We start from the raw sequence: 20,389 nt of genomic DNA, 5'->3' as shown, positions 1-20,389 counted from the left end.
AGACATCAGGCCATTGACTACTACGCTCTGAGCCTAATGATCAGTTTCCTGTCCTTATAGTCCATTAACCCTACCTGTACTTCCTTAGCTTACTTGCAAAAATACTGAGGGAGACCATATCAGAAGCTTTGCTTAAGTTGAGTTATATCATGTCCACTGCTCTCCCTGCCTCCAGAGTCAGTCATCTCATTGTGGGCAATCAGGTTGGTCAGCCATGACTTGCCTTTGGTGAATCCATGCTGACCACCATTCCTAATCACCTTCTCTTCCAAGTTCTTAGAAATGGAACGCTTGAGGACCTGCTCCAAGTTCTTTCCAGGGACTGAGGTGAGGCTGACCTGCCTGTAGTTCCCTGGATCCTCCCTTCTTTTCTTAAAGATGGGCACTATATATTTGCCCTTTTCCAATTGTCTGGGACCTTTCCTGGTTGTCACAAGTTTTCAAAGATGATGGGGAGTGGCTCTGCAATCGCATCGATCAACACTTTCGGGTAAATTCCATCTGGCCCCATTGACTTTCATACACCCAGTTTTTCTAGATAGTCCTACCCTGTTCTTTTGCCACTGTTGCCTGCTCACCTCCCCAAACTGTGCTGCCAGGTGCAGTAGTCTGAGTCCTGACCTTGCCTGTGAAGACTAAAGTGAAAAAGGCAGTGAGAATTTCAGCCTTTTCCATTCATCTGTTACTAGTTCGCCTCACGCATTCAGTAAGGGACCCACACTTTCTCTTCTTCCTGACATACTTCTAGAAATCCTTCTTGTTATCCTTCATGTCCCTTGCTAACTGCAACTCCAGTTGTGCTTTGGCCTTCCTGATTTCATCTCTGAATGCCTGAGCAGTGCTGTTATATTCCTCTGTAGTCGTTTGTCCAAGCTTCCACTTTGTAAGCTTCCCTTTTGTGTGTTAGCTCATTGAAGAGTTCCCTGATAAGCCAAACAGGTCTTTTGCCATACTTGCTGGTCTTCCTGCATATAGGGATGGTTCATTCTTGCACCCTCTGGAAGGTTTCTTTAACATACAGCCAGTTCTCCTGGACTCCTCTCCCCTTCACACTGGCCTTCCAAGGGGTCCTGCCCATCAGTTCCCTGAGTCAAAGTCTGCTTTTCTAAAGTACAGGGACCATACTCTGCTGCTCTCCTTCCTTCCTTTCTTTAGGATCTGAACTTAAATCATCTCATGGTTGCTGGTGCCCAAGTTGCCATACACTGCTATATTCCCCACCAGTTCTTCCCTATTTGTGAGCAGCAGGTGAAGAAGAGCACAGTCCCTAGCTGGCCTCTCCAACACTTGTTCAAGAAAGTTGTCCCCAACACTCTCCAAAAACTTTCTTGATTGCCTTCAGCAGATGTCAGGGTGATTTGAAGTCCCTCATGAGAACCAGGACCTGAGATTGGGAAACTTGCATTAGCTGTTTGGAGAAAGCCTTATCCATCTCATCCCCCTGGTCTGGTGGTCTGTAGCAGACATCAACTATGACATTACCTTTGTTACTCTCCTCTCCAATCCTTACCCAGAGACTTACAACAGGCCTGTCTCCAGTTTCATACTGGAGCTCTGAGCAATGATACAGCTCTTTTACATAAAGAGCAACTCCTCTTCCTCTTTTCCCCTGCCTGTCCTTTTTGAACAGTTTATACCTATCCATGCCAGTGCTCCAGTCATGTGAGCTCTCCCACAGTCTGCTATTCCAATCGTGTCATAGTTGAGTGACTGTGCAAGGACTTCTAGTTCTTCCTGCTTGTTTCCCATGCTCTCTGTGTTTGTGTGCAGGCACCTGAGGTAACTAGCCAATTACCCTTTTTTCCAGAACAATAAGGCCTCTCTTGTTGCCCCCCCTTGCTTGCGTTTCCTCCAGGTCACCCACTTACTAGGGCTTTGATCTCCATCCCCCAGTGGACCTAGTTTAAAGCTCTCCATGCTGGGTTAGCAAGGTATTTTATTTGTCACCTGTATTTTTGTTGATTCTGATATTCTTTTATATTGTATTTGTGCAAGGCCATTTTACAGTTCCAGTAAAATATAAAGCAGATGCATTATGCTTCACTACAGTTGCTTCCTATGGCTTGTCATGTTTGATATCCTTCCCCTATGCAAATTGTACATACTTAACAATAATATACTAAAGGAGCACTTTTTAATTCAGCAGTCAAGTGATTGATAATTTGCAATTACTAAGCTATAGTTTAGTGTGTATGTTTATGAATCTATATTTGAATCAGTCCTCCATCCATGTATGTGCATGTATGCATGCACATACACCCCTCTTAATCTTATTGTAGTGCCATCAGGTAATCATCGTGGTTATTATTTTATTGCTAAGCTACCTGAATATCTGTTGGGTTTTTTCTGTAGCCAGAGCTCTTTATCTTACTTTCCATCCTTGAATCAGAAAATACTGGTTTCTTTGATCTAGCTATCTCTTTTGAGTGTCCAGGGAGAAGGATATTAGGGATAAACCTTCTAATTAAAATTAATGATGCAAATGCAGATACACAAATTATAAATGAGTTTGTCTAATGCAGGATCACAAGTTATTAACATTTGCTCTTTTGATGAAGTAAATTGATCCAGAGTACCATAAATAGACCTGATGAGCTTTTTTTAGCTGCTGTACCAGGAAAGCTGCTAGAGCAAAATGAATATGATAACTATATCTAGAGGTAGGTTGTAATTATATTTTTGCAGGTGTGAGCAAATTGTGTGCATCGCTTAAGGATTATTGCTCATAGAGTAGGTGAATTACAGTGAACAGGAGGTTTCATCATTTTTGGTTGTAACTATATGTGTTGCCTAGGCTTGTCTTCCATGTTTTATGTGTTCACTTCAGATGTCTGATGAGATAATTTTGACATTAAGCCTTCAAAGATTAACCTAAATATATCTTTCCAGTACACTCTGCTATTACCCTGTGATGTGTGTGTATTACTTCATGACTCGCATCTTTTGTCTGAGGATTTCCTTGGTTTTAAAATTATTAAACATGTCATATGTCAACCCTGAAGAAGAAACCAAGAATATTACCATCTGATATTTTTAAAGATTTGAAGAATGTATTGTTAACCTTAAATAACTGATATTTGGAATTTTTTTTTCAAATTCTAAGGCAAAATGCACCAGTGTAATCTGGTTGCTTTATGCCCTTATGGAGTCATACAGAACATCCAGTTTATTTCTCAATATAATCATTTTAATAAATTTCAGTTGCTATTGTTAGAAATGTAGAGATATATACATTCAGGACATGCAACTTGTACACTTTCTATATTTATAGTTATTTACATTTAATACATGACAAATTTGAAATGTATTTATCTTATGATTTATTTGTATCAGTTTATTTAGATTACCATTTATTCTATATTTTAAAGGCTATGAGAAGACAGATGATGTTTCAGAGAAAACTTCACTAGCTGATCAAGAGGAATTGAGAGCTATAGTCATCAATCAGCCTCAGTTAACCAAGTTCTGCAATAATCATGTCAGGTATTGACTTTAATAGTATGTTAATAAATATTAACAGTATGTACTTGGTGCCCATAATTTGCATGCTACTTTACAGAGATTCACACAAGATGCTGCCCCTGCCCTTTTCTTTAACCAGTTCTCAGTTGAACTAGTGATCAGAGTGGTCAGTAGTATGTTGTTGTTTCAAAAATAGCCAGTATCATGCTGGGATGTTGCATTCAAGTCATGGGATACAATTCTTCCACTTAGTTCATCACTGATGAGGAGTACTGTGTTCACTTTTGAGCACCATGCTTCAAGAAAGACATGGACAAATTGGAAAGAGTCCAGCAGAGAGCAACAAAAATAAGAGGTCTAGGAAACTTGACTTGCAATGAAAGGTTGGAGGAACTGGAATTGTTCAGTCCAGTGAAAAGAAGATAGAAGGACTGAAGACTTAAATACTGTGGTCTTGTATTCTTAAAATGATTTGTGGCAAAGTGTTGTTTAATTCTGCAGATGAAACTTTGATTTACATGGTAGTGTTCATACAAGTTAACATGAATCTTTTCTTGGCTTGGTTATTGGAAGCACTTAGCAGACATTACTAAAGTTAAAACTGGGCTTACTAATCTAATGAGACAATTTTAAGACGCATGCTCAGTATTTTTGTTTGGATATTCTTAACTAGCTGTTTTTGAAGTGGTATCTGTTAACATAGGGAAGCTGGTGGAACTTGTGGCAATTCAGGAGATACGATTTAGTCGATGGAGATATTCATCTAGGCTCTGGAATGTTCTTGATATATTGTGGGGATTCTGATTTATGCTGCCACTCCTTTCAACTTTTATTTGGCAAATCTGGTGTTCTTTGGAGTATTTACTGTGTAAGATGTCATCATGATGTATCTTGAAAGGAATAAGGAAAGTTAATGTGTGTACATGCATGCTACCATATTTAATCAATTATAAGATGACCCTGAATAGAAGACGACCCCCCCATTAGTTTCCTTGTATGGACAATGTATAATTCTGGTATAATTTTACAGGTATAGAATCTAATTATGGGAGGCTTGCCTTGTATTTGTCCCCTTCACACTACTACAGCAGGGAAAATAAATCTTGGTGGGGGGGGCGGGTCAGAAGATGACCCTTTCCCATCTGCCCCACCCCAGCCCCTTCATCCTCACCCCTTACTGTTGGACCCTGCTCTCCCTGAGCACATGGAAGTGATGGGCAAATCTGAAAACACTGACTTTGAAATAAACATGGCTGTGGTAATTTGCATATAAGTAGATTACTATGAATACCATAGACTTGGTTCATCCAGAACTGATGCAGTTTACCTTTTTTTGAAACTGCTGCATCTGTTGGCACAGGTGCTCCAGAAACACACTTTTAAGCAGCACTTTAGCACTTGAAAAATTTTCCTTAAAAAAATAAATATATGTTCCAGTCAAATCAGCCAAATCAAATCCAAATCTGAGAGTCATTTAAGAACCAAATGTGGCCCTACTACCAGTAAACATCCTCCACCCCTATCTGGGGATTCAGATGTTACCAAATCCTTTGGTGGGCATCCTTTGTGCAGGCCCAAGCCTGAAAGCTTTGGTTTCGGATGCCCCTGAGTTTGGTTTGTCCTTGGCCGTATGGCTGCAGGAACAAGCTAGGGAGGAGTCTCCCATTTCAATAAAGCCAGCTTGTAGCAAAGATCCTCCCACTGGAAGCTGACTAGTGGGAAGCTAATTATGAGGCTCTTGTAGGGAATTCTGTCAGCAAGCAGACAAGGTTGTAACTCTCCACTGCACAGTGCCATTTTATGTACATAAAACTGTCAGGGTATTTCCCCTGCCACTGTCATAGTCAAGACTCAGAATTTACCATGTAGTTCATTGGTTTGGGCCCCAGTAGAGTCAACAGAATTTCAAGGCATGGTGACTCTGCAGCTCAGCACTGTTCACTGTGTGTGTCTACTCCAGATACATGCCCTGCCCCCGCGCAAAGGATCCTTGTGCTGATTAGCTCCCCGCTTGTGACTAGAACCAGGTGTTCTTATCACGACTCCTAAGATTCTCCAAAAGTGTGTATACCAACGAGGTACAGGGCAAGCTTGTCCAGCTCCACTCATGGAGGGTGGAGCCATACTAATAATATGTGACAGGCTGTGAGGGCGACAGGGATTCTGCTTGAACTGTTGGGGCCCTGTTTGGTGATGTTTGCCAGACATTTAAGGCTGGTGAAGAAACGGGAATCATTGAAATGGGGAAAAAAAGTCACAGCTCAGCTGTGGTTGTGAAGAGGAAGCTGAAATGTTTTCGGTGTAGTGGCTCATCATGACTTGAAAAAGTCACAGCACTGAGGGGGACTGAACATAATAGGCACTACCATATATCTTACTCAAATGGGTTGCACTAACCTGTTCTTATGTTAAGTTCCCTTTAGTATGTTTGCCCAATATAGGCCATGTATTTTGCTTCATGGCCTCTTGAAGGCTCAGATTAAGCGTAGTCTATGCTTACCGGGCACGAGAAACACCATGACCATGGAGGCAGTCTTCCTAGCCACACCAGGGAAGACTGCTGTCCTGGCACTGGGATAGTACCTGGCAAGGTAATGTATAGTGAACCTCCCACTTAGCTGCTGGACTGGGAAGGTCTTGGCTTTAAGCTCATTTAATGGAAAGGGGAGACTCCTCTCTGGTTTGCTCCTGGGGCCTTACAGCTGAGGGCAGGCAAAACTCAGGGGCATCTTAACCCCAAGCCTCCGGGCTTGGGCCTGCGAACAGGATGTCTATCAAAGGATCTGAAAACATCTGAAGCCCCAGATGAGTGTGGAGGATGTTTGCTGGTAGTAGGGCCACTTGTGGTTCTGGACTGACTCTCGGGTTTGGAATTTGTTTTGGCTACTTTGGCTTGGAATATGGAAAATTTAAAAAAAAGAAAAATATATAGGCCGTGTGTTTTAATCATGTTCAGTGTTGGCTGCATTTAACTTCATGGTTTCCATTGCTGAGTACACAGTGCTTTTGGCAGCAGTTTAATGATGGGCAATGTATTTAATAAGGTTTCCTTGTATGAGAATATAGAATCATAGAATCAGTGAGTCGGAAGGGACCTAGACAGATCATCGAGTCTGAACCCCTGCCGTGGGCAGGAAGGAGCCCTGGGGATGGGAGGGGTCATAAGACCCCAGCCAGGTGCCTACCCAGTCTCCTCTTGAAGATTTCCAGGCAAGGTGAGAGTACCACCTCTCTGGGAAGCCAGTTCCAGGCTCTGGCCACCCTTACAGGGAAGTAGTTCTTCCTAATATCGAACCTAAACCTACCTTCCCTCAGCTTGTGGCCATTGTTCCTGGTGACTCCAAGGGTTCCCTGGTGAACAGACTTTCCCCGAGTCCCTGCTGCTGGCCCCTGATAAGGTTGTAGGCAGCCACAAGATCCCCCCTCAGTCTCCTCTTGAGGAGACTGAAGAGATCCAGGTCCCTCAGCCTCTCCTCATAGGGCTGGCCACAGAGGCCCCCAACCATACGACTGGCCTTCCTGTGGACCCTCTCCAGGTTCTCCACGTCCCTCTTGAAGCGCGGTGCCCAGAACTGGACGCAGTACTCCAGCTGCAGCCTGACCAGCGCCACATAGAGAGGAAGCAAGACCTCTCTGCCCCTGTTGATGCATGACAGGGTGTGGTTGGCTCTGCCTATTGCTTCGTTGCATGGGCGACTCGTATTCATCCTGGAGTCGATCATGACTCCAAGATCCCTCTCTGCCTCTGTGCTGCCGGGAGGGTCAGCCCCTAACCTATAACTATAATGCTTGTTCCCTCTCCCCAGGTGCAGCACCCTGCACTTGTCCTTGTTGAACCGCATCCTGTTCAGATCTGCCCACTTTTCTAACCTATCCAGGTCTGCCTGGATGCGGTCCCTGCCTGCTGTTGTATTCACTTTACCCCACAGCTTGGTTTCATCAGCAAACTGGAGCTGGGTGCTCTCTACACCCTCGTCCAGGTCGCTAATAAAGATGTTGAACAGTACTGGCCCAAGGATCGAGCCCTGAGGGACTCCACTGCCCACACCCGTCCAGGTCGACATCGACCTGTCTACCACCACCCTCTGGGTGCACCCCTGGAGGCAGTTTGCCACCCATGTGACTGTGCATTCGTCAGTGCTGCAACCCCTCAGCTTACCCACCAGAATTGGGTGGGACACCGTGTCGAAGGCCTTCTGGAAGTCCAAGAAGATGACATCGACTTCCTCCTTCACATCTAAGCTTTTTGTTACCTGGTCATAGAAGGAGACCAGGTTAGCTGGGCAGAATCGGCCTGGCACGAACCCATGTTGGTTACCCCTCAATGTCACTTCCCCTGCAGGGCTCTCACAAATGTGGCCCTTGATAATTTTTTCAAAGACCTTCCCCAGGATAGAAGTGAGGCTGACTGGCCTGCAGTTGCCAGGCTCTTCCATCTTCCCCTTTGTGACTGGAACCAGGGGTTCCTGGTACTATCCCGATGCCAGGAGAGCAGTCTTCTCTGGTGAGGCTAGGAAGACCGCCTCCATGGTCATGGTGTTTCCCTTGCCAGGTAAGCACAGACTACACTTAATCTGAGCCTTCAAGAGGCCATGAAGCAATATAAGATAGGGGACTTTGTTTCCCCATGCTGATGTGGGGTGCGGTGGGGGGGAGCAATACCTCATCTTATATTGAGGTAAATTGTTGGTACTGTAATACTTGTACCTGTTTTTAACTTTTGTCTTTTAGCACTGCAAAATACAACATAATCACATTCCTGCCAAGATTCCTTTATTCCCAGTTCAGAAGAGCTGCCAATGCATTTTTTCTTTTTATTGCATTACTTCAGGTAAGCTCAGCTGAAAGGATTTAGATTTCAAATATTTAAGTACTAATAAATGTTATAGATTACTCATAACGATTTTGAATATGTTGCAGAAGTTTTGTGTATCCATGTAAGGAGGTTTTAGCAAATAAATGTATGAAAATGTATCAGTGGAACAGGTGGTTATAAAAACAATGTATTCGGCAACCATCTGATAGAGGCAGAGTTCCTTGTAATCTTTTATTTTTCATAATAAAGGGCATCACTGATGTGGATTTGGCTCACAAAATAAACAGAAATCCTCCGTCATGAACTGGAAACATTACAGATAAGGAATATAATATTTTACCTTTCCCAAACTGCATTTGTATAGAAACATAGAAATTAAGGGCTGGAAAGGACCTTGAAAGATCTTTGAGTTCAACCCCCCTGCTCTTGGCAGGAATACTGCTGAGATCAGATGATCCCAGCAAGGTGTCTGTCCACTGTTGTCTTAAAGACTTCCAAGGTTGGGGGCTGTACCCCCTCCTTAAGAAGTCTGTTCCAGATTCTGGTCACCCGTATCATAAAGAAGTTCTTACTTGCATCCAACCTGAAACCATCTTCTAACAGTTTATGGCCATTGCTCCTTGTCCCTTCCTGGAGTGCCCTAGTGAACAGTTTTTCTCCCAGCACTTACCTCTTACTTGCTTATAGATGACTACCAAGTCCCCCCTCAGTCTTCTCTTTCTTATGCTGCACAGTCCCAGATCCCTCAGTCTGTCCTCATAAGGTTTATCCTCAAGGCCCTTAATAATTCTTGTGTCCCTTCTCTGGACCCTTTCAAGGTTCTGTCCTTTTTTGAACAGGATTAAGGGTTACTTCTTGCACAAAGTGACAGGTCCTTGACTACAGTTGGACTTTGAAGTCTGTTTCAAAAGACTGTATTTTCAGCTCAAATATTAGCCAATTGGTAGATCACCAATTTAAGAAAGTATACCATATTACTGATTAGCCAACACCACTTCATGCAGTAAGGATTTCCCTAGATCACTCCAGCATATGACAGGCTCTTACTCAGTTTAACCAGATTCTAATATATTGCATGATATTGCTGCATATAAAAAAATAAAATTAAAAAGGAGGTAGACATGTTGTTTATCATTCATGTGATAGTTCTATATTTATTAACTTTTAGATGGCCATGTTGGTTTGATGTCATTTGGCACATCCAAATGAAATGTAATGCTTCCATTACTTTGAGCTCTAATTGGCATAAAGTGGATATTAATTGTATGATTCATCCAGATAAAGTCCTTCTTATCCAGAAATGCTTTTTTTAGGAAGCAGTTTCATAGAACATTGAATAAAATATTTCTCCCTAATTTAAACTGGTATGGTAAGGTTCCCTCAGAGCTGCCTGAATAGAAATTCCACTACTGCTGGTGGATAATTATTTTTAAATTTTAGGTTGAGTGTGAATCTAAGCAGGTTACAACTATACCAGTGTACTCTTCCCCCACCTCAGATCTGCCCCTCCCTCCGTGTGGCTGGTGCAGAGAAAAGAAGCAGAAGCTATCTTAAAGCATTTCTATGCTTCTGTTCTGGTCAGAAAAATAACCTTTCCACTTAAGAGAGATGCTTCTGTTTTGGACGGCTAATTTTCACGAAAAAGGACTGTGAGATATGCGAGTAAATGTGTTTATTTTATTTAAGAGCACACTCTCCTCAAAGGTACGTAGAATCTCTTGTAATTTAATTAGTTTTGACAGAAACCCACTTCCAGCATAAACTACTTCTGTGGATTGTAGAACAACGTGTTGATTCTCCTCATGTGGAGGTCTTAAACATTAGAAAATGGCAGGTTATTAAAGAGACCTTGCATATTTTGCCACCATGTAATTCTGGTACATAGATTGTTTTTAGTCTTATTTCATACTTTAGTTATTTTTAGCAAATGAACATGAATACATGTTACTTTTCCTACTGTTATTTGTATAGTTATTTAGAACAATTGTTCAGAACATGTCGACATACTTTTTTTAAAATCTTCCAGCAAACAATGCCAGTATCCTGTTTTTGTTTAAGGTTTCATTAAGTTGGCTGCTGGAAAAACTTCAAGTCAGTTTGTAAAAATGTCACCTTTTATTTACTTAGCAATTTTACTTATTTATGTATTTTATTTATGCCACAATGTGGTTGTACAGAAATATAATAAAATAGATAATAAACATTATTTCCTTCTGAATCTTTTAACAGTAGATTCAGAATGCATATAAAATATTAAGCTTATTACTACATTTGTATAACATGCTCTTTTTCACAAAGCTCTCCTCCTCTTGGGCATATTGAATGCCACAACCCTGATCACATGGAACTTGTTCTCATGCTTTTTTCCTATATTGTTAGTGGCTGTATTCAGATGAATGCAGATATCAGTGTTATACAAATAATCAGCTCTCTGCTTTTACTTTAATGTGTATGCTTTTCCGTATAGTACAGGCTACTTGCTTATTGATTTTTAGGTTTTTAATATGTGGCAATATTGCAGAAAGAGGCATTAGTGAGGACATGGGTCATCTTCTGTGGTTTAAACCGGTATTTCAAAAGTAAAGCCTCTAACCAAGAGAAACCTTTGTTTAAAATTTTACTGTCAGTTTGGAAATCCTAATAAAAGAAACAAGTACAAAATGCCTTGTAATCTAAGACTATCGAAAAGGAAAGTAAAGAACATGGACACAAGTAGTAAAAACTAACATTCCACTGGACTTGAGAGGTTGAACCTCTAAATCTGTGTTCCAGCAAACACTGAAGTATGTGCATAACTTTGTCCGTGAGAATGCACTACTGAATTCTTTATAAACTGCTTAAGTGCTCTACTGTGCCACTCCCTTTGATTCTAGTATATGGTAGTACTCGCAATGAAAACTATCAGTGCTACATCTCAAAACTGAATAAAGCTGAATTAATTTTATTTTTGGCACAAATCTCTTTGATTTTAATTAGATTTGTACTTTTACCTACAAATACACAATGATTTTTTTTCTCTCTCTTTTTTTTTTTTTTTTAATAGCAAATTCCAGATGTATCCCCAACGGGTCGTTATACAACCTTGGTTCCTCTTTTGTTTATTTTAGCTGTAGCAGCAATCAAGGAGATCATTGAAGATATTGTAAGTATTGGAAATATTTCGTAGTATTAGTTTATCATGTTCCCAAAAGTTAGTCTGTAATATTTACACATCTCTAAAATTAAAAATAATTGAAATTATTAGGTTCATGCTGTATTAAACACATTCTTGAATTATGTTTGTTATTTGGAGATTCTTGAAAGTTATAGAAAAGCCTATGATAGAAAGATGAAAACCTTAAACTATGGTAGAGAGAATGTTGTATCTGTCATCTGTATAGATAGGTGCTATCCATGTGATAAATGGTGTACGAATATGGTAAATATAGACCTGTGCAATTTTTCATTACCTTATTACATGGCACATTTCCTTGGGATTTACTGTAGCCTTCCAAATCCCACCATGGCTTCAAACAGACTTTTCTCTTTCCTATTTCATTAAGAATGAACTTATTACAATAGTTTTCTTTCATCCTCTACATGTTGAATTCCTCTTTATGCCCAAAATTATGCTTGAAGCACAGTAGTCTTAGATCACATATATTACACAATTCACTGGTTAACCATACAATACATTTAGACTGGCTACATGTACAAAGTTAGTATTGAGCAATTAACTGATGCAAAGTAATTATCGCACCATAAAAATGTTCACCCAGTTATAAAACAGCCAACCTGCTACAAAGTTAGTGCTTGAAAGTATGCAACAATGTTGTAGTTGGTTTCTATCCAAGTTTAATTTGGACATGTTGCAGGACCCTTTTCATGTCTCTAAAGAGCCAGAAATGAAAAGTTTATAAAATCTGAAAGAAGATATTTCCATTTTTTTCTTTGGTTTCCATATTATGGGATTGCACAAATTTAGATCAGTATACAGCCTGCTTGCAGACTGTTTCTAAATCTAACCCCAGTGGTAAAAAATGTTTGGTGAAGTCTCCTTCATTGCATGAGGGAAGTGTTCTGATGTTAATAGGAGATTCTTCTTTTCCCCTTCGACTCTACTGAAGGAATCAGTCATGGTGGCATATGGGTATAACAGAGAAAGAAACTATAGGGTAAGAGGAACTGCAGAATGAATTGAGTTAGAACTTAATGTTGTGTATCAGTTTGTCCCAATTCTTAGTACAGGCCCTGTGTAGAGGGTGTGGGTCATATGGAGAAAGTGAGTAATCCCAGCTAAGTTGAACTCTTCTGACACTGAGAAGAGGGAGAAGGGAGGTAAAGACCATCTCCTGCTGTACATATGTTGCACTGCAAGGAAACAGAATTTGGTATTTGTCTTTGAAGTGACTTCTGCATAATCCAAGAACTGGGAAGTACCACCTAGGTCTGACATCCCAAGACCTTAGGCAAGCCTAACCAGCCTCTTCTATCCTTCCTTGCTATAATTAGGTATAAATACTGTATTTACTCAATTCTAAGGTGAGAGTTTTCTGCCATTTAACATGGGGTGGAGTTCCTCATCTTAAAATTGAGTGGGGGTGGGGGTGCGTCTGCTGTGGCTCAGGCTCCAGCCCCTACCTGGGTTTGGGGCTGCAGCTGCTGCGTGCCCCTGCCACCTCTGTACCCTGGCATCTCCCCTTGCAGCCTCTTCCACCCATTTGCCCCCTCACACTGCCTCACCTCCTTCACCTGCCCCCTCCTCTTACTCCCCAGCTTCATGCTGGCATGCTTCATTCATGTTGTAGCCTGGGACACTGAGCACAGGCCCAGCCTGGTCCCCATAGCAGTGGTGTGCAGCCCAAAGTGCTGCTACAAGGGCTATCCTGGGGCCATGCTCTGTATCCCAGGCTAGAACCAGGATCAAGCCTGCCTGTGCAGATCAAGGGGAAGAAGGGGAAGGGAGCAGCAAAGGTGGCACATGCAGGGGGCAAACTGCTTGACCTCCCCATACCACCTGCCTCCCTATTGCCTGCCCTTCTGCAATGGTGGGGAGGGATGAATTAAGGATGATCCTCCAATAATGAAATTCTATACTTGAAAAATTATAACATCTCGAAATTGTCCACATATAGAATTTAATTATTGGGTTTTTGTTTTTAGGTTAGGGTTGTCTTCAGTTTTGAGTAAATATGGAAGCTTTACCGCATGCCTAAAGAATTTTTTTTTTGATGAAAAGTCTTCTATTGACTGGTCAGAGGTATTTATAATTTGTGGTTTCAGATAATAGTTTACATATTTCAAGTACACTTTAGATGCATTGGTTACTTCAGGAATGCCAAACGAGCGCAAGTGTTAGCTCAAGAATTCGTATCTAATTCAGATCCCCAAAGTATTGATTTTTAATGAGTGTATTTGCCCCGTTATTATCCCCTGGCACTACACACATTCCTGACCATTAGATTATTTTCCATACATGGGGAAATAGGCCTTTACCATCTTGAATCCATCTAATGTAGGGCAGCCACAGCCAAATTCTCTGTGGGTAGCCATCTTTGCACTAGAAAAGCACTCTTTAAGTAGATTTATATTACTCCCAAGCTTTTCTTGGCTCTTGCCAGAGTAAAATATTTACAGTTGCCGCCATTTTATGCTCCTACTTCATTGAGCATAAGATTTAGAAGTGGGAAAGTTTTCAGGGATCAAAAGTGTCATTTCTAGCCTCCTTGATTGTGACAGTACTTCCAGCCTCTGTAATCGTGCTCCTTCCTTAGCATTCTTTGGGGTTTCTCATTACCCCTGTACCTTCATATCTCTCACAGATCACTAAGGAATTTATTTGAAATCATTCTTGAGGCTTCAGTTGCATATCTAAGTTTGAGTTCTTAATGCTGCCTTTGGTCCTGCTAGTGTGGACGTGAAGGCTCACCAGATTGCCCTCCCCTGTTCTCCCCCTTTCTCCCATTCTTCTTTTCCCTTAAGTTTCTTCTCCTGGCCTTTCTAGCTTTCTGAATACAACTGTGAGGATTCTTTTTTGTTAGACACATAATTTGGAGGTAATACTGAAGGGATATTGAGCAGGGCCTCCCAGATTTTTATTTTTTTACTGTTCAGTTATCCATAGGAATATTTGTCTACATTCCATTAACATTCTGAGACTTTATTGTCCACCAGCAGTAGCATAAGAAGGCGCAAGCAAGGGAACATTAGCCCTAGGTACAAATTTAGGAGATGTCAGAATCATTCTCACCGCTCGGAGTCTGTGCTCCCTGGCAGCAAAAGCAGCCCTACGACATTACTCTTTCCATGGGTGCATGGACACCACACTGCTACTGTAAGAGCCACAGCTGGGGTAGGCAAATGATGCTGTAGCCACCAGAGACTTCATTCCTTCTGCTCTTGGAACCCACTCCCCTGTGCCACTCCCTGCTCCCCTTGCTTTTTGGCAGTTTTGCCAGGGCATCAACTCTGTTATGCCTCTATTCAGAGTCAGCTTCTCCAAACATATTCATACTTTATCTTATGCATGGTAAAGCCTCCTTTAAAAAGTCCATTGTACTACAGTCTATCCTCCTTGGATTTCTATGCTGTGGTGCCCATAAGATTGTGCCATCTGCTAGCGTCTTTGTTTACTATGCAAAAAATATGCTTTTTTTTTTTTTAACTGACTGCTATTATTCAGTCTTTCATTTTGTCTCAGCCATCTATTCATTTCATTTATCCACTTTGTTTTGCAATAAGGCTAAATCATAAGCCAGTGATTCTTAGCCAGGATGCTGGGGCACACCCTGAGGTGCCTTGAGATCCTTTCAAGAGTGCTGCAGGGTGCCACAAAATATTAGCACTGTTGGGTGTACAGACACATTTCACAAGATAAACACAAAGATTTCAAGTAGGAATTTTTAATGTTAAAAACATTCTGATCTGTTGTGGTCTTTATGAGTCCTTGGCAACAGATATGACTACAGGCAGTCCCCACTTAACACTGTTTCGCTTTGTGCTATTTCACTGTAACGCCCATTTTAAATTGATACCTGATTTCACTTGGCACTCAGTGAGTTTCGTTATAATGCTTGCAGTCACCATTTTGCATCATTAAAAACAATTGAAGTCACCATCTTGGGTCATGAAATATTTTCAGTTTTGCTTGATGCTCAGTTTTTCAGGAACCAATTAAGAGCGCTAAGTGGGGATTTGCCTGTATGTTATGTGTTTGTAGTCAAAAAAGAAAAAATGAAGAGCTGGCACTTTCCGAGGAGTGCTTGAGTTTAGAAAGGTTCATAACCCCTGCTATACATTTTTGGGGAAAAGACTTTTTTTGCCGATAGTACCTAAAACCTGGGGTTTTATTGCTAGTTATCAGTTTTATAGTAATGCAAGTAATAAATATTTCATCCAAACAAGTTAAGGATGCAGCTGCATGACAGCTGAGCAGCATTTGCTTCCTAATGATGTCTTTCATATATACTGTCAGCATTTCAGGTATGTCTATAAAAACTGTAGTATCTGATATTACAGCATAGTGGCTAGTTCCATGTTCTACAGGGCATCAGAGCATCTGGCTTTAGTGCAGAAAGCAAATGACACTGTACTGCTATTACCATAAGGGGCAAAAATGTTTCCTATGGGTAAATAATAATGTGCCTTGAACTGTTTATGGTATCTTGTCATTGATTTAAAGTGTGCTGTCTGTTATCTTAGCTATCCTTCCATCAGAAAATTTATTTAATGATTGCTCAGTGTCTGTCAAAAAAACTTGTTACAAAACAAGTTGGATAGATATTTGGCTGGGATGTGACTCTGATTCTGAACAGAGTGACCCCAGCACTCATTTCTGCCCAGGGCAGGGGGTCGGACCTGATGATTTGTTTAGGTCCCTTCTGACCCTAAGCACTATGATTCTATGAAAACAATATCTCAGTTTAGTGCTGACAGATTGGATGGATGGGCTTCTAAATAATGCTTTCCCAGCAGCTTATTAACCCTCTTACTTAAGATATGCTTGGATGTAAAGGCAATTAAAAGAAGCTAACAATTTTAGATAGCTGATTCTGTCATCACTATATTCCATGCAAAGAAAAATCACACAGAGAAAAACCTGTTCCTTTCTCCAGTATTCTTGTCTACAGTGATGAGTTCTATTTGACTTTGTCCATTAGCCTTTTCCAAGTCACAGTCTTATTGACAGAGACTTAGATTCCATTCTTTGTCAGAGGCTTTTTTTGTGTTTTGGAACTTGAGCTTGTAGTCAAAATTAGTAATATGGCTTATAACATGCTATGCTACATGTTTTATCTAGAATGACAGCACCTGGAGGTCTTTGTCTAAATGAATCAAGACTGTCGTGCAGAGATATTTTTCGTTGGCTCTGGATATATTAGCTTATTTTCTGATGCCTGAATAGCATAAGATAGAGCTTTGCAAACACCCCAGTCAGGCCTGCACATAATAGGCCTCAAACCAGAAGCAGCATATTTGCACTAGCACAGCATAGTACACATGTAAAGGAGCCTTTTTCTCAGAAGACTAGCCCTGGCATAGTAGCATGCCAAAATGGGTGCACAGCTTATGATTCCAAAGTTAGTTGAAGTTTCTCTGCCAGACACTGCCTCACAATTTAGGGAGATCTTAAAGGGTTTTAAAGCTGATGTAACAACAACCTGCTTGAAAAATGTTTATAGAAATCTGCAGGGTAGTCATCTTATCAGTCACAAATTACATGACTATCACTGCCTTAACAATTTTTCCTATGCCTAGAATTTGTCAGCCTTTTCTTTGGAGAGAGGGGTGTATGTGTGTGTTTGGGGGGGATATCAAAGTATTTTGTGCAAGTCGTTTGTTTCTAGAAACTAGTGCAGTTAATGAAATAGCCAGAAAGGAAGGGTTTTTCAGTTGGACAGGATTAGTGTACCATTCCCCCTAGTGCCCAGATAACAAAGATAATATATTAAAGTGCACAGTTCGAAACAAACAAACAAACAAAAAAAACAATAATTATGCATGTTTTTTGAATTCATGTGTGGGGGTAGCCAAATGAGAGAGTGAATGAGAGTGTGTGCATGTACGCGTACAGACATACAAAATATTCTAAATTGCAGGATTTTTTTCTTGTTTAACAAAAGTAATTATTTTAACATTATTAATAGTTGTATATTTTTACTCCAGAAAAGGCATAAAGCTGATAATGCAGTAAACAAGAAACAGACACAAGGTAAGAGCAGTTTTAATAGTCTCTTAATTTTTCAGTTAAGAACAGTATAGAAGCACAGTGCTAAATGTGTTTAATCTTTAGTTATTTGAATTTTAGTATTTGTCAACAGTATTTTTGAAATCACAAAACATATCTGTTTAAATTTCTAGATGTTTAGAATTTAAAGGCCTGTGATATTGTACATGAAAAATATGCAGTTGTATATTTCAAATGTTAGTGCATGATTACTACATTTACCCCATATAAATAGGTATTTTCATTTCTGGTTTCTACTTTAATATGCAGAATTAATAATATGAGAAAATAAGTGCATAAGTTTTCAGGTAATGCATTTAATATGGGGGTTAAAAGATTTTCTTAATCGACTGGTCATAAGCACATTAGATCCAAAGTGTAATGACAAGCTTAAGAAATTATGTAACTTTTTAGTCATCAGTAAAAACTGGAGATCTGATATTGGAAAGATTTTTATGGATTGAAAAGTGGGGCTATATAATGGAAATAAATGTTGTGTTATGTTTTAAAGAGAGTGTCTATGTATTAATGTGGTTTTGGTTTCAAGTTTCCTGACGCATGCTTACAGCTGGTTCAGAATTTTTCTGATGAAGTGTTAGAAACACCAGTTCTTCAAAATCTAAACCTCAACCTGTTACATTTCTGATAAAACTTCCATGAGGAAACATTTTCAGTCTAAGAAAGAAGCAGTCCATCCCGGAATAGCCAAGTAGCCTGGCTTGTGGGCTGTCTTGTTCAAGTCATTGCTATGCCATATTCCCGTACCTCAGGAGAGTGGCTCAATCACCAGGCTACTAGCTGTTTTTGTGTAGATCTCTCCTTTTGAAACACTTCCACTTCTTATATAAATCAGTATTTTCTGGTGCAGGGAGTTGAACTTTGACCTACCACATGTGAATCCCTTAGTCACTGGTACAGATCCAATAAAGTCTGTCTGTACCAATAAATATTTTTTTAATAAAATACTGGGCTTGTTGCAATTCGCAGTTTCTCGCTTTTAGTGTCTCCTATTAACAAAGTTACCCATAAGTCTGGAGGTCTGGACTTCGCAAGGAGACCTAAGGTATAGTGCTTTTGTCTGATTCAGAATAGGTACTTGAATTTGGATCTCCCACAATCTGGGTCACTGCCCTGACAACCAGGTTATTTAGCGTTCTGACACCAGAAACATTTTTAACCATCGGAGGACTAGGGTTATAGAATTGTGTTATGATAAGAGTAATAGAGGCAAAAAACACCTGATCATTGTGTTCCCGCACACATCGCATGCTCCCAAATAAGAAATGCACCTTTATTTTGAGAATGCAGAAGGAAGATAAAAGGATTTTTCCAGAGTTATGGCTGCATAGAGCAGGGGCAGAGCCCACTCACCTTCCCTTTCCTACTCAGGCAAAAGCTACAGTTTAACCTTTTCTCAGTTGAACTGTCAGCAGCTCTTCACTGTTCAACCAAAAGCTTCAACTAGCTGCTGCTGAAGTTTTAACTCCTTTGGTGAATCTAGGATTTCAAAAGAGCTAAAAACAATCTGCAGGAAAGACCAGACGTAGCTATCAGATGGCAGAGTTGCCAAAGATTCCTTCAGTATCTGAATAGAAGGACTGCTGCTAGGTGGTTGGTTTTAAATTTTAGGTGGACCAGTAATTACAGCGGGTTACAACCAGCAGTACTGCAACCCTGCCTCCTTGGATCTGCACCCTGGTAAACTCCACTTCTCCCTCTGTATGGCTGGTGGAGGGAATAGAAGGAAAAGAAGCAGCAGGCACTTGAGAGCAACTCCGTACTTCTGTTTTGGGCAGAAAAAGCAGCTTCCCCAGTTAAGAGACATACCTTAATTTTGGAAGTCTAAATTTGAAGGAAAAATATGTAGGGAATGTGAGTCAGTACAGTAGTTTTTTAGATGCAACCTGATTGACTAGACTGGATGAAACCAGGAAATCCATTTTCATCTTGTATTCTTATGTGTTTTGTCTAAAACTTACTATGGATATGTCTATGTTGTGTCCCTGACATTCTCAAGTATGCTCAGTCTACTCTTTACTTTCCTCTGCACCAAACGCAGAAATAAAGAGGTGAAGTTGCTTTAGGGTCATCCATTGCAGTTGTATTGAGGGAAGCAAAATGTCTTGAGGGCAGACACCGGGGTATCCCTTGGGAGTCTTCCCTGCTGTATTTATGGATTTGGCCCATATGAGCAGGAGAAGATAGGCAGGATGTGCTTAAGAGCATTCTTTCTTAGGAGTACCAGTGATAACTTGTAGAAATACCCCGAAGGCTTTTGTCCTCTGTCAATATAGAATGAGAGTCTTTTGAAATGTCAAAGATTTTTAGGTCACCAAAACTTTTCCTGCCAAATTTTACTTAGCCTTCAGGTTTGTTTTAAAGTTTAATAATTTCCCCAGCTATTTGAGCCAACCTGCTTCTCCTTCAGCTTCCTGGCTGGCTAGAAGCCTGCAGGGCAAGCAACCAGTCAAAAGCGCTGATTCTTAGTTCTTTATGACTTGTCTACGCTGTAGTTGTATGATGTTCTGGCACCAAAGGCTGCTTATAGACATGCTCCCAATGTGTTCTAGTTAGAATGCTCTAGCATCTCTGCAGCATCATATGTATTAAGGACCACCCTGTGTTTCAGAGTGGCCATGGGAGCACTTTAGTTAAAGCTCCCACAGCCATTTTTAAATGCACAGGGGCTTAATACATGTAATGCTGCAGCATTTTAATTGGAGTAGCTCTCCAGGAACTGCTTAACTAACTAAAATGTGTCCCTGCCCCCACTCAGACGTGTGTATAAATATAGGCAGCCAAAGGGCTCATACACCCTCCTCACCAGCAGCTGCTGACAACTTCCAGACCTGGGACTGGAGTTTTTTTCTGATGTGTAGTCTTTAGTTATTTCATTTTAGAGCAAT

At 40.7% G+C, this 20,389-nt stretch overlaps 1 protein-coding gene across 5 annotated transcripts in view; it reads left to right on the top strand.

Annotated features, from left to right (window-relative positions):
* The window catches only part of ATP8A1 (ATPase phospholipid transporting 8A1), a 187,224-nt gene that overhangs the window by 18,935 nt on the left and 147,900 nt on the right, over positions 1–20,389 (top strand). For 4 of the 5 annotated variants that reach the window (XM_090035855.1, XM_090035852.1, XM_090035854.1 and 1 more), the window contains exons 2-5: positions 3,369–3,483; positions 8,194–8,293; positions 11,322–11,420; positions 17,423–17,468. In XM_090035855.1, coding sequence (XP_089891981.1) covers positions 3,369–3,483; positions 8,194–8,293; positions 11,322–11,420; positions 17,423–17,468 — 360 coding nt within the window. Of the gene's footprint in view, positions 1–3,368; positions 3,484–8,193; positions 8,294–11,321; positions 11,421–17,422; positions 17,469–20,389 lie in introns of those variants that run through there. The other variant, XM_090035856.1, reaches the window with a different exon arrangement.

This window comes from Crocodylus siamensis, chromosome 2 (genome assembly GCF_052110815.1).
Source record: "Crocodylus siamensis isolate JL-2025a chromosome 2, ASM5211081v1, whole genome shotgun sequence".
Taxonomy (NCBI): Eukaryota; Metazoa; Chordata; order Crocodylia; family Crocodylidae; genus Crocodylus; species Crocodylus siamensis.
This window is presented reverse-complemented; position numbering and strand designations above follow the sequence as displayed.